This window comes from Brienomyrus brachyistius, chromosome 17 (assembly GCF_023856365.1).
Source record: "Brienomyrus brachyistius isolate T26 chromosome 17, BBRACH_0.4, whole genome shotgun sequence".
In the NCBI taxonomy this organism is placed as follows: domain Eukaryota; kingdom Metazoa; phylum Chordata; class Actinopteri; order Osteoglossiformes; family Mormyridae; genus Brienomyrus; species Brienomyrus brachyistius.
In genome coordinates this window covers 532,946-544,129 of record NC_064549.1, presented here as the reverse complement: position 1 = coordinate 544,129, position 11,184 = coordinate 532,946, and the positions used below count along the sequence as shown (strand labels likewise).

General features: G+C 44.4%; 2 protein-coding genes across 4 annotated transcripts; both read right to left on the bottom strand.

Annotated features, from left to right (window-relative positions):
• Positions 1-82: 82 nt before the first annotated feature.
• On the bottom strand, positions 83-6,523 carry mindy4b (MINDY family member 4B). Of its 2 annotated transcripts, none has more exons than XM_048981767.1 (13): positions 6,479-6,523; positions 6,002-6,111; positions 5,693-5,720; positions 4,729-4,899; positions 4,131-4,250; positions 3,849-3,946; positions 3,611-3,767; positions 3,238-3,303; positions 2,934-3,004; positions 2,645-2,717; positions 1,563-1,739; positions 1,108-1,288; positions 83-770 (listed from the first exon to the last, which is right to left on the bottom strand). In XM_048981767.1, exons 2-13 carry the CDS (start codon positions 6,109-6,111, stop codon positions 628-630), a joined length of 1,395 nt encoding a protein of 464 aa, XP_048837724.1. In that variant the 5' UTR covers positions 6,479-6,523; the 3' UTR covers positions 83-627. The 2 variants fall into 2 exon arrangements, with proteins under 2 accessions (XP_048837724.1, XP_048837723.1); XM_048981766.1 differs by having other exon boundaries at positions 6,483-6,523.
• Positions 6,524-7,167: 644 nt separating this feature from the next.
• clrn1 (clarin 1) lies at positions 7,168-10,565 on the bottom strand. 2 transcript variants are annotated; one of them, XM_048981769.1, is made up of 3 exons: positions 9,886-10,565; positions 8,660-8,839; positions 7,168-8,433 (listed from the first exon to the last, which is right to left on the bottom strand). In XM_048981769.1, the coding sequence occupies exons 1-3, from the start codon at positions 10,136-10,138 to the stop codon at positions 8,168-8,170; spliced, it is 699 nt and encodes a 232-aa protein (XP_048837726.1). In that variant the 5' UTR covers positions 10,139-10,565; the 3' UTR covers positions 7,168-8,167. The 2 variants fall into 2 exon arrangements, with proteins under 2 accessions (XP_048837726.1, XP_048837727.1); XM_048981770.1 differs by having other exon boundaries at positions 7,168-8,457; positions 8,663-8,839.
• Positions 10,566-11,184: the final 619 nt, after the last annotated feature.

The following is an 11,184-nucleotide window of genomic DNA, read 5'->3' as shown; positions in this document are numbered from 1 at the left end:
GATGCCTGAAATGATGACGTGCAGTTTTCAAAATCTCTCTATGATCCATTTGATGAACTGAAACTTCGATGAGAAATTTAAGTCCATTTGAATTATTTTATTATAGAAACGTACGTTTGTCAGAACACAAATGCATTGAACAGTTTGAATATACCATCGCGTTGGTCGGAAATATTAAATCTGCACCAAAGTGAAAATGTTAAGTTTTGATCTGTACGTCCGTATTAATTAAGCATGTAATAAAAACATAAAATTGGGAAATTTGTAGAGGATAAACTGCTTCGTTTCAGTTGTTCCTGGAAGTTTTACTAGAAGCAGAGATGAATTCATACTAAATTACATTAAAATACCCTTTTTTTTATTATTTTTTTTTTTACAATTCTTGCGATAGACATCTTAAGTAAATATTAAAGGGACAGTTTTGCCACGTAATCAGTGTTGAGCATTTCAGATCCAGAAAGTCAAAAGCCAGACCATGATTTTATTTCTACCAACCAGTTGAGTACTCTGTAACTGGCTATTTATGCTGAACTGGTTGGTAGAAACAATTGCTCTGGATTTGTGGTTCCTGAACCTGAAATGCCCAACATTGCACGTGATACTGTAAGATGTATTACATACTAGAGATCAGAAAAAAGGAACCACCCCATTCCAGTCAATAACAGCCCCTTCCCACTTGGTCCGGATGGTCATGTCCACTGATGGGAACTTCTTTTCGAGGTCCCCCTGGGTATCCGTGGTCCGAGGTTCCCAGTGATGTGAGTGTGTGTCTGAAATGGTGAGGGTGGAGGGTCAGCGATGCATGAGCAGCAGGGTTGCCAAGTTTGGTCAGCCGACCGAAGTGAGATTTTCAGTTCGAGATGAGTTTGCACACTATTTTACATGTATGTAACAGTTTCTTACCTTGTAAATGGTAGGGTTTGCAAACCACCTCAGCACTTTTAATGTAGCTAATTTGGGCTATATAATCGAATAATATAGATTTCCTGTAAAATTTCTTGTGCGAGCGGGAGAGTCTGAAAGCGTGAGAGTCACGACACATGCGTGAGAGCTGGCAACCCTGGAGCAGGGGAATCATGGGAGGTGCAGACAGGCGTGTCCCCGTACCTATGGTCAGAACCGCGGTTCTCCTTTGAGTAGGCTGCCCGTTGTAGAAATGCAGCTCGAATAGGTGCTCCGTTCTCCAGTTGGAGAGCAGCGTTCGGTTGGGGCTGAAGAGGATGCCGTAGGTGCCGTTGATGCAGCAGACCCACACAGGCAACTTGGGGGTCTTCAGCATGCTACCCACCTAGGTGAGAAGGACCAGAGCACCACACATCCTAAGCTTCATGAAGGATTTTTTTTAGTGCAGTGTTTCCTGATTGGTCCTCAGGGACTTACAGACAGTCCACAATTTTGCTCCCTCCCAGCTCAAATGTGGACTGTCTGGCAGGGAGCTGGAAGGGAGCAAAAATGTGGACTGTCTGGCAGGGAGCTCAGAGGGAGCAAAAATGTGGGCTGGCTGATGTTGGCTGTTAGCCTTGCTAGCTTAATGTTCAGGTATACGGGGTGCAGCTCTGTACCTGAGGTAGGGGGGTTTGTGGCCCCTGTTCCCAACTCCATTGGAGATATCCAATGTCGCTGCGTGCCAGCACCCCCCGTAGGGGTTGCGGCAGTGGTGCCCCAGCCTCATCAAACTGCACAGTGCCATTAAACACATTGGGACTCGCCCGGCCCGTAAGCAGGAGATTCAGTAGGGCCTGGGACACAGTGAGAGAAAGCTCTATCTTTGATGTGAAGCAGTTTGTGAAAACTGGTTTTTATAAATACGGGTGTCAATAAAGCAAGTAGGCACCGTTCCTCTCAGGAAGCACAGCGCTGGAACACCAGCAGCATTCACAGTGCAGTAATCAACATGCTTCTCTCTGCTGTTAGATGTTAGAAAGACATTTTTGTCCACCACAATTTTAGCCAATGGGTTTGACCCCCTTGGTGAGGTAAAGACCTGTGTGGCATTAACAGGTCGGAACCTCAGTGTTTCAGGAACAGGGAGGTGTTTTAATGCTACAGTGCTTTGGTAATACAAATGATTGTAACGAGGTCTTCTGAACGAGGAAGTGTGCAGTAGCAGAAAGCAATGATATTGGAGTTAAAATATTATACGGGTTTATTTTTGAAGCACAGAGCCCAAAAATGTCATCTTCAGTTCTGTAAGAGGAGACAACAGTATGAAAAGTTTTGAAAAGGACTCACTGGTTCACTTTTACTATGATGTCACATAGGAAGGAGAGGAGGAGCGAGGCAGCTCAGAGAGAGACATACATACACACACACACACACACACACACACACACACACACATACACACACACACACACACAGGTTGCCACCCAGATATAATTTGCAGGTATTTCACCATAACGCTACATTTTGTGTTGGTTTAACTTCTTCCGTACAAGCGGAGTCCAAGAGATACATTCCACGCACTTTCAGTGCCCCATCAAACAGCCAAGTCTAATGTGACAATTTGCATCGAAATGTTTCTCTCAAGAAAACTCCCATGAACCTCTGCTGCAACGGCCAGACCACATCTATTACATCAGTGGTTGCCCTGGTTACTGTGGAATATGAGCAGCCAATGAGCAGCTGGCTACTGCCTGCTTACCTGGTGACACACAAAGTTTCCCTGACTGAGATGTAAGAGGTGTGAGGTGGTCGAATCAAGATCATCTTTTAACCTTTAAGGAAAAAAAAAAAAATAAAAATTGTTAGCTGTTTCAGCTAGCTGCTCATTCTTGTACCAAGGTGAATTCTAAAGTGCAGGCTGGTAACGCCTGGAGTAGAATCACTGGTCCCAGTACTGCAGATACTCATGTACAACTTGTAACTGGGCAGTCATTGCCCCGCCCGTCGCTCATTTCCATAGGCCGATTTGGGAAGGGGGCGGCGGCTACCTGTGAATGGTCCTGGAGAAGACAAGACTATAGAGGAACAGGATGACACCATGGCTGCCCTCCTCCTGAAACTAGATATAGGTAACCAGAATAAGATTAACACCATGAACATAGCTGTGTATAAAGTGGAGGAGAACAGGCACCTTCAAAGCACATGTTTACACTGTACATGTATGTTTATGAGGCAATGAGTCAATAATATCCATAAGTAAACTACTGTCAACGCAATAAAGACTATCGATGCAAACCAAAAAGTACTGTCAGGTACAATGAAGTCTTCTGTGCTGTTTATCTCTGTACTCACACACTGCATGTGCTCGTAGATGAACTTCCACATGTCCTCTTTTCTGACGAAGCTAAAAATGTGCAACTGAAAATACAATATAAAATATATTTACTATGACAGAAATATTTTTTACAAACCACGTCAAATCAATTATCTTGTTAATGAATTGTAAAAAAGAACCTACTGTGTGGCATTAACTGTACCTACTGTCAGGTCTGTGGGCGCAGCATGTACCTATGGTCAGCTCTGTGGGTGTAGCCTGTACCTACTGTCAGCTGTGTGTGTATAGCGTGTACCTACAGCGAGCTCTGTGGGCATAACCTATACCTACGGTAACCTCTGTCGGCAAAGTGTGTACCTAGCCCTTGCCCCATGAGTGTGGCATACTTGCCCTCTCAGTGATGCTGTCCAGCTGATGTCCTGGCAGGGTGAAAAAGCTGGGCTTGGAGGTAACCAGGGTAACAGTGGCGGCCTGCTCCTCTCCTGCCATCCACAGGATGTCGGACAGCGCAGACGCCAAGGCTTCTTCCTGCTCCTTGTCCCCCAGACTGTTTTGACACATACACACTGTGGCGTGACTCAGGTGTGCTTCTTGCTGTTATGACCAGCACACCCAGCCTATTCCTCACCTGTGCAGCTGGTTGCTATTGCATTGACTTTGGCAGGTGAACAGCAGGAACTTGATGATATTGGCCTGGACCACCATCTGGACGGCTCCAGGTCCACCCTGCAAGTAGTTAGTACTGGTTGCTAAGGTATCATCATCAGGTATGTCCTTCTTTTACTGTTACTTATTTCCAGATTGTTGCATGGAACATGTGTTAGAGACAACATTGCATCAATACTGAACATTCGACTCAATAGCGCCCCACCCTGGCCTCAACAGCAGTCTCACAGACTGGCCGACTCACCCTTTCCGCTTGCAGTGCGTAGGAGAGCTCAGAGCGCGGATCCCTGAACCGGAAAACCGATTTCTTCCACTCATAGTTGAAGAAATTAAAGGTATTCCCAAATAAAATCTTCCTGAGGTTCTGAAAGGAGAACATTTAACAATTTGGAGAAATTAACCATGAATATTTTTTAGCTGCAAGGCATTCAGCAATACGATAATTAAATCAGTTTAATGTCTATATATAAGTTGAAACCATTTATATGCCTGTAAGTTTATACATTTTAGTGGACAATGTTTTTTGTTGATCTCAAGTGCCATATATAGTGTGTAGAAAGTAATGATTGAGCAGCTTATGCTTTGTTAAAAGTGCACACACACACACACACACACACACACACACACACACACAGACACACATACACACACGAACACACACACGCACACACACATACGAGCACACACACACACGCACACACACGAACACACACTTCACAGTGTGTGAACCTCTTTCTCATGTAGATAGCTCATGAATAAATGAGGGTGTCTGTTAGTGGGCTTTGTGTGAGGAACGGGTCGGGGGGGGAGTGACAGATTATGGGCTCATGTCAAGGACTCACCATGACCTGCTCTGGGCTGGCAGGGACTCCCCCCAAACTGGGGGAAGCAGCTAAGGTTTGTGGGACCAGGCAGGGCAGGGAGTGCAGGGTGCAGTGGCGCTGAGTGCAGTAAGTATGTCTGCCTGCTGCATCTTCTCCATCACCTTCCAGTGCAGCCCTCTCAGAAAGCGTCTGGTTGGAGAGTCAAGCTGGAGTCAGCAGGTCATTTACAGCTGACTTTGTACCTCGCACTGGATTCACGCAACTGCAGAGAGCTCAACAGCTTCCAGGGCACGCACATACAAACACACCCTGACACACGAGGTGAATAGCGTGATTAACGCAACCGAATACTTGGGGCAATGAGCAGGAGATCAAGTTCAGTTACGAGAGGCTGTACACGCATAGCCAGCAGGGGCGCTCTGCAGCACATCTGCCGATACGTACATCTATCGATCTTTGAACCATTAATCACTATTCTGGTCACGAGCAGCCTGTCCCAGGGCACAAGGTTGGGGTCACCGTGGACGGGATGCAAGTCCATCGCAGAGCTCGTTCGCAAGTAGAATCACGCACTATGTGTACTTTATACATGCTAGTTAACCAAGCTGAATGTCTTTCGAGTGCAACAAGAAAACCACACACTGCACACACAGAGGAGGGATGTGAGTCTCCGTGCCTGGCGGTCTACCACGTTTGTTATATGTTAACCAAATTACTGACCTTAATGGAAAGTAGTTGTAAATCAGAAGGTTGTTCTATGTTAAAGGGCATCCGAATCTATATACTACATAATGCTGTAGTAGTTTGGCTGCCCGTTTGGGAGTTAATTTAAAAAATGAACTGGTCATTTCTTAAATTAAAATTTTAAGAATTACAAGTAATTAAAATCTAAATGTCCGTGGACACAAGAAAGGGACATTTAATTTGCGCGTGCATGATTACGGGAAAGAAAAGTCTGAATGCACTGATGACAAAGTCTTACCTTTGTGATACAATTCCGCAGTTCCATCCTGAACCACAATCGGAGGTCGATGGGCCGTTGGAAAGGAAGAGATACGGTTATGTTTTCCTTTACAAGACACGATAGTAATCAGACTGTCTGAATAATTTACTTTGCAGATTCTTGCGCCTGCTGTAAACCTTATCCTAGGGGCTGGCTCTGAAACAAGCGATTACGCGTCATTCATATTTCATCCATAAGGCTGCTTTAGTGGGCACTTCGTGCTGTATAGTCATAGAAACTCCCACATCGTGGAGTATTTTAAATGTAACTAATGTAATTGTCATTTACCCGCGGTCATCGAAGATTTTTCTCCACTTGACAAGCTCGGATATCTGCCTGAGGATGTCGTGCATTTCCTCACTGTCATGCTGAAACCGATTCTCGGCGCAGTCTTCCATCTGAGTGCATAGAACCAGTACGATTCCTTCAGGTGAACTCTTAAAAAACCACTTAACAGCATTTTTTACAGTGTAGATGATGCCGGAGCGCCCCTGAAGCACCTCGGTGATTTTTTTTTTATCATTACGAGGGATCATAAAGTGGGGGGGAAGCGGGTCGCTTTCCTATTCTGATATTGAAAATGCACTTGTTTGCAGGCAGTTTCATATTTATTTGTATCCAAGGATATGCGGCTTTATTCCGTTTCATAGTTATGTTGCTCAAAAGAGCAAAGATGACATCCCTTATAACCTTATAGCAATACGTAAAGTTTTCTAATCTGACTCCGTTCGGGAAGAACAAAAATACAGATAGTCTAAGACTTACAGACCAAAAGTAAAGCGTCTTCGTCCTCTTCCTCGTCCTCTTCCTCGTCCTGCGCTCGGACGAAGCGCAGACTCAGGTGCGACTACAAGCGGGGAGGCGGGGGCTCCGCCCGAGGCTATTAAAAATTAACAGGCGTTTTGCCATAATTAAATAGCCCTACTGTATATCGACCCAGTGATCTTACTGAACAAACAACCTGCATCCGGCGACTCTTTATTTCAACGTGTTTGGTCAAACGCCATGTTGACAAATACAGCTACTTCTCTGATCTATTCTAACGATTTAAGCGACCGTAAAGTGGCTCTCAGTGTTGATAAATTAATTGTTTACCAGCCTTTATATCATCTGTGTTTCACTGACTTCCTCATACTTCGTGTTCCTCTGCATCTGTTCCTTTCTGCTCTGTTTATAACCTTTTTAGTAGTTAAACCAAGCTATTGTTTTTATGCAGGGACCGCGTATTTTGCTATATCGGCACCTCCGGTTTATTGTCACACACGACAGGTTCGTGCAATGTCAAGTGTGGTATAGACTGACAGGTGTGTGCAGCCTTTGGTAACGCTGAAACTGCAAATGAAGTGTCTATCAGCACTTATATATGTGTACTGTTTAGGAATGGTGCGCGGTTAGGTGACTTCGCAGTGAGGTTTCGTTTTAAGGAAGTTCACAAACAACCAGGAGAAAATGTAACCATTGAACTGTTTATTGCTGAAATAAATATTGTGGCTTTCTGACCGGGTTAATGAAATTCCATGCAAGCGGAGTTAGTTATCGCATAACAACAATCACAGATACCTCTTTATTTAACGATCCATTCTTCCATCTGCCTACCACTGACCTTGGACAGGGTTGAAGGCCTCCCAGATCATGAAAGCACATCAGTAAAGTACAGCGGCAGTCTTCAGGACAGATGTTGGGTAAACATATGGGTAACCTATATCCAGGTTATCTTACACCATTTGTCTGTAATACCCCGGAGGCTGCTACCTTAATTGTGGTTATCACTGATTTGCTACTTGGTCTGTAAAGGTCCTTAACAACTTAAATTGCTTTTAAAACGGAATATATTTACTGAAAATGTAAAGAAACTGGTCGGTTCTACTCTCTTCACCAGTTAACACTTGGCACATTAAATGAACACTTCTAAGCAGGCAGATTCAGTTAGTAAGTTTCCATGACACATTCCTGTTTTCCTGTTAAAATCTACCATCCACGCAATATCAAAACGTCATCTGTCACTATCAGTCACAATAATGGACGATAAAAATGCGATAATTGGTAAGATCAGCAGTGCTAATTACTGCTTTAACAGGTGTGCATTAGGAACGCTAAACAGAAAGACACGACCCATATAAAACAGTCAGAGTGGTTTGGACTTTTCTGTGCAGTTGCTGCTCTCATGTTATAGTGTTAATTGCTCATCAGGTAAAGTTATATGGAAGCAGCTGTCGGACGCCCATAGATTTTTACTAATATCGTTCCTCCAACAGTTAAGGTGCCATTGTAATGTCAGCATCATAAATTGCTACCAAGTGGTTAATGGTTGTTTTATTCGAAGGTTGGTGGTTTAAATCGGCACAGTTTCTCTAACAAAGGACTATATTCGTTTCAAAGGTAAAGGTAATGCTCTTTTAGTACCAAACACAGTCACATGATATGAAATCAGGGCATGAACGTCACGGAGCATGCTCAGTACATAAGATCTGAGGCTCCACTGCTCACATCTGGCTGTTTAGCTTCCTGGAAGGGGAACTGTATTCCGGCGAGGCGGATGAGAAGGATGTTGAGCAGGTGGGTGAGGAAGGTGAAGAGGATGAGCCAGTAAGAGTAATCGAACTGCTCACTGTGTGTCTTATAGACGAAGCTGCTTTCGCTGTAGTTGGCGATCTTCTCTGACAAGCGATGGAGTCTCACCTCCGAGGCGAAAAGTATCATGACCAGGCTGCTGCAGATACCTGTTCCACGGCATTCTGGGTAAGCTTTGTTTCTCACATATTTGTTTATGTTTAGAAAAATAAATAGGAGGATTTTGAAGAGAACATATCAATTACATGCATTTTTCGACATGCAGACGGTTGATAGTATTTCTGACAATGTATGTGTACATGCGTGCACGCATGTGTATGTAATTATGCATACATCTTTGCGTGTTCCTGCACATGCATAGGGGGGTCTACTCACAGCATATGAAGTTCCACAGGTACAAGCCCAGAGGTCCATGCAGGGTCTCATAGGGTCTGCTGAAGGCATTGAACAGGAAGAATGCTGAAGCCACCGATGAGAAGACTATGAGCACAGCGCAGAAGAACAGTACACTGCCGTGAAGGACAATGGGGATGGCACCTATGAGATCTGGAAAAACTGTCAGGAGACAGAAAACACAGAGTGAGGAAGAATAGATCAGGAAGAGCCCAGTTTGCAGTAGGAAGAAGCCAGCTTAATAACTACAAAACAGGAATTTCCAATAAGGGATCGGCTGGACAGATATGAACCACTCATAAAACTATTGGCAAGTACCAACACCCATTTAAATATTTGCACAATACACAGCATTAATTGATCATTATTTTTTAACTGTATAAAAGTTCTACCAGAACATATTGCTCCAACGCCTCAGTGTCGGGAGTCCCGACGCCGTTATGAGTCGCTCATTGATAAGAACGCCCCATCCTTATCTACAGCACGTTGTCAGACACAAGTCAGGCAGAAAACATTTTCACTTTGAATCATGTCCAGCACTCATTAAGGCAAAACAGAACCCCGGACTGTCTACTTTCACCATTCTTAGACAGCGGCGTATACTGTGCGATAATGATGAACTCCTAATGAGTTGTTAATTAGACGGCCGGGCGGGTTTGATTACGCGAGTGCATTTTCATTAAGTCTGTCAGTTAAGAGTATTAACGAGCGAAAAGACTGCGGACACAGGCAGGGCTGGGCTTTTGGGTCACCGGCGATAAATTTTGCCGAGCACCGATGTAGGTAGGGGGGCTACACGATGAATTTTGCCGACCCACGATCCCATCGACTCTTCGGGAAATTGGCTACATAAGTCAGGCCTGGAGGTACAGCTTTATGTGACAAAAATGCTATATAATTCGCCTTGAGCTCCCCTGAGACTCGTGTTGCAGAATGGACAGCCCATCCATGCATGCCTGGTCACATCTGCTGCAAACGTCAATTTCGCAAACAATTCTCCTGTAGCCTTTAATCACACTGGCAATCAGTTCAAAATAGAGAAGTATTAATCAACAGTATCAGATATAGATGTTTTGTATAAGTCCACATTGCAACTCCAAGTTTTATTTTTAATAGACAATTAGACTTATTCAATAATTAATAGTAGGAGAATACGTATCCTTTAAATAATAAATGTACTGTTACCCTGTCCTCTCACATTTACTCACAGGAAAAGCGCAGGGGTCTCCCTCCCAGCCCGCATTGCTTCAGCCTCTGTCCGTGGAATAGACCGTAGCTGATCCGCCCCATGAACTTCTCCAGTTCGGGTCCGGTCGCGTTCACCAGCTGGGCGCCGGTCTTGCACAGGACGGTCCCTTTCAACCAGAACTGAGTACCCATTGCAGCCGCCACCACTAGGACGCAAGCAAAACTCAGTACTCCACCTACGCAAAATATGAATTTCTTTTGACGATTTGACATATTGGGTCCGATTTCAGATGGCCGTACACTAGTCGTTCAGCAGTGTATATAAAACTGGACCATTGTCCGTACTTAAGTATCCCAATTTACCCCAAGTGCATGGAATATTGCAGCATTTTTAAAAAGCCAGCATCAGAGCATTACACCTAATGCACAAAGTGACATGCTTTCATTGCCGACGAGCTACATGAGCGCTGTTACGGATCTAAATGCATCGTCTTAAGTTACGACGTTGTCTTGCAGCGGACTTCGTTTCCAAGCAACTCGGGACTGGGAGCGCGCGCCGATGGCGCGCTCGTGGAGGGCACTCCAGCCTCATTGGACAGATGGGAGCACTGGGTTTAATACAGCCACACGGGGTCGTTTCTTTACGTGGAAGAAAAGAGATGTCATGTTTTGACCTATGCCGCAATTTAGCTGATCGTAATTGAAGTGGAAAAAATGAGAACTGCAGTTCGATACGTTTAGGCATAAATGCACTTTATTGCATTTGAATTAAAGTGACCTTTTTAAAAAGGAAAGGTTTCGTAATAATTTCTTTTTTTTTCCCGTAAACGTATTCATTCGACCATATGGACTACAAATATTCACCGTGTCATGTACAAGACGTGCGCGGGTGACTGCTTCTGTGTGAGAAATTACCAGGAAACTGAAGGTCTTGCACAATGCTTTGTAGTACTCCCTTCACAGAGCAGCGCAAACTGGCACTAACCGCAATAGAAAGAGGATAGGGAGGCCCCAGTGCACAACCGAGCGAGAAGATAAATATATTAGAGTGTGTAGCTTGAGAAACAGACGCCTAATAGGTCTTTAACATCCTTAAGCAGTACCCGCAAAAGAGCAGCGTTAACACCAACAGTGAAGAGGCAACTTGGGGATGCCTGTCCTCTGGGCAGGATTGTAAAGAAAGAGACGTATCTCAGAATGGCCAGGAAAAAGAAAAGACTGAGATGGGCAAATGGACACAGACACTGGACAGAAGAAGTGCTACGGATAGACGAATCTAAGTTTGAGGTGTTCGGATCACAACATTTGTGAGATGTAAC

Bases quoted from the DNA above. Each gene is read 5' to 3' on its own strand.
- mindy4b (XM_048981767.1), bottom strand. From the start codon at position 6,111: ATGGAAGACTGCGCCGAGAATCGGTTTCAGCATGACAGTGAGGAAATG. The intron at 3,947-4,130 runs GTGAGTCGGCCA...AACTACTTGCAG, and splicing joins ACGCACTGCAAGCGGAAAGG to GGTGGACCTGGAGCCGTCCA. The intron at 771-1,107 runs GTACGGGGACAC...TCACCATTTCAG, and splicing joins AACCGCGGTTCTGACCATAG to ACACACACTCACATCACTGG.
- clrn1 (XM_048981770.1), bottom strand. From the start codon at position 10,138: ATGTCAAATCGTCAAAAGAAATTCATATTTTGCGTAGGTGGAGTACTG. The intron at 8,840-9,885 runs GTGAGTAAATGT...GTCTCCTGACAG, and splicing joins GAGACCCCTGCGCTTTTCCT to TTTTTCCAGATCTCATAGGT. The intron at 8,458-8,662 runs GCTGTGAGTAGA...TGAGAAACAAAG, and splicing joins GTACCTGTGGAACTTCATAT to CTTACCCAGAATGCCGTGGA.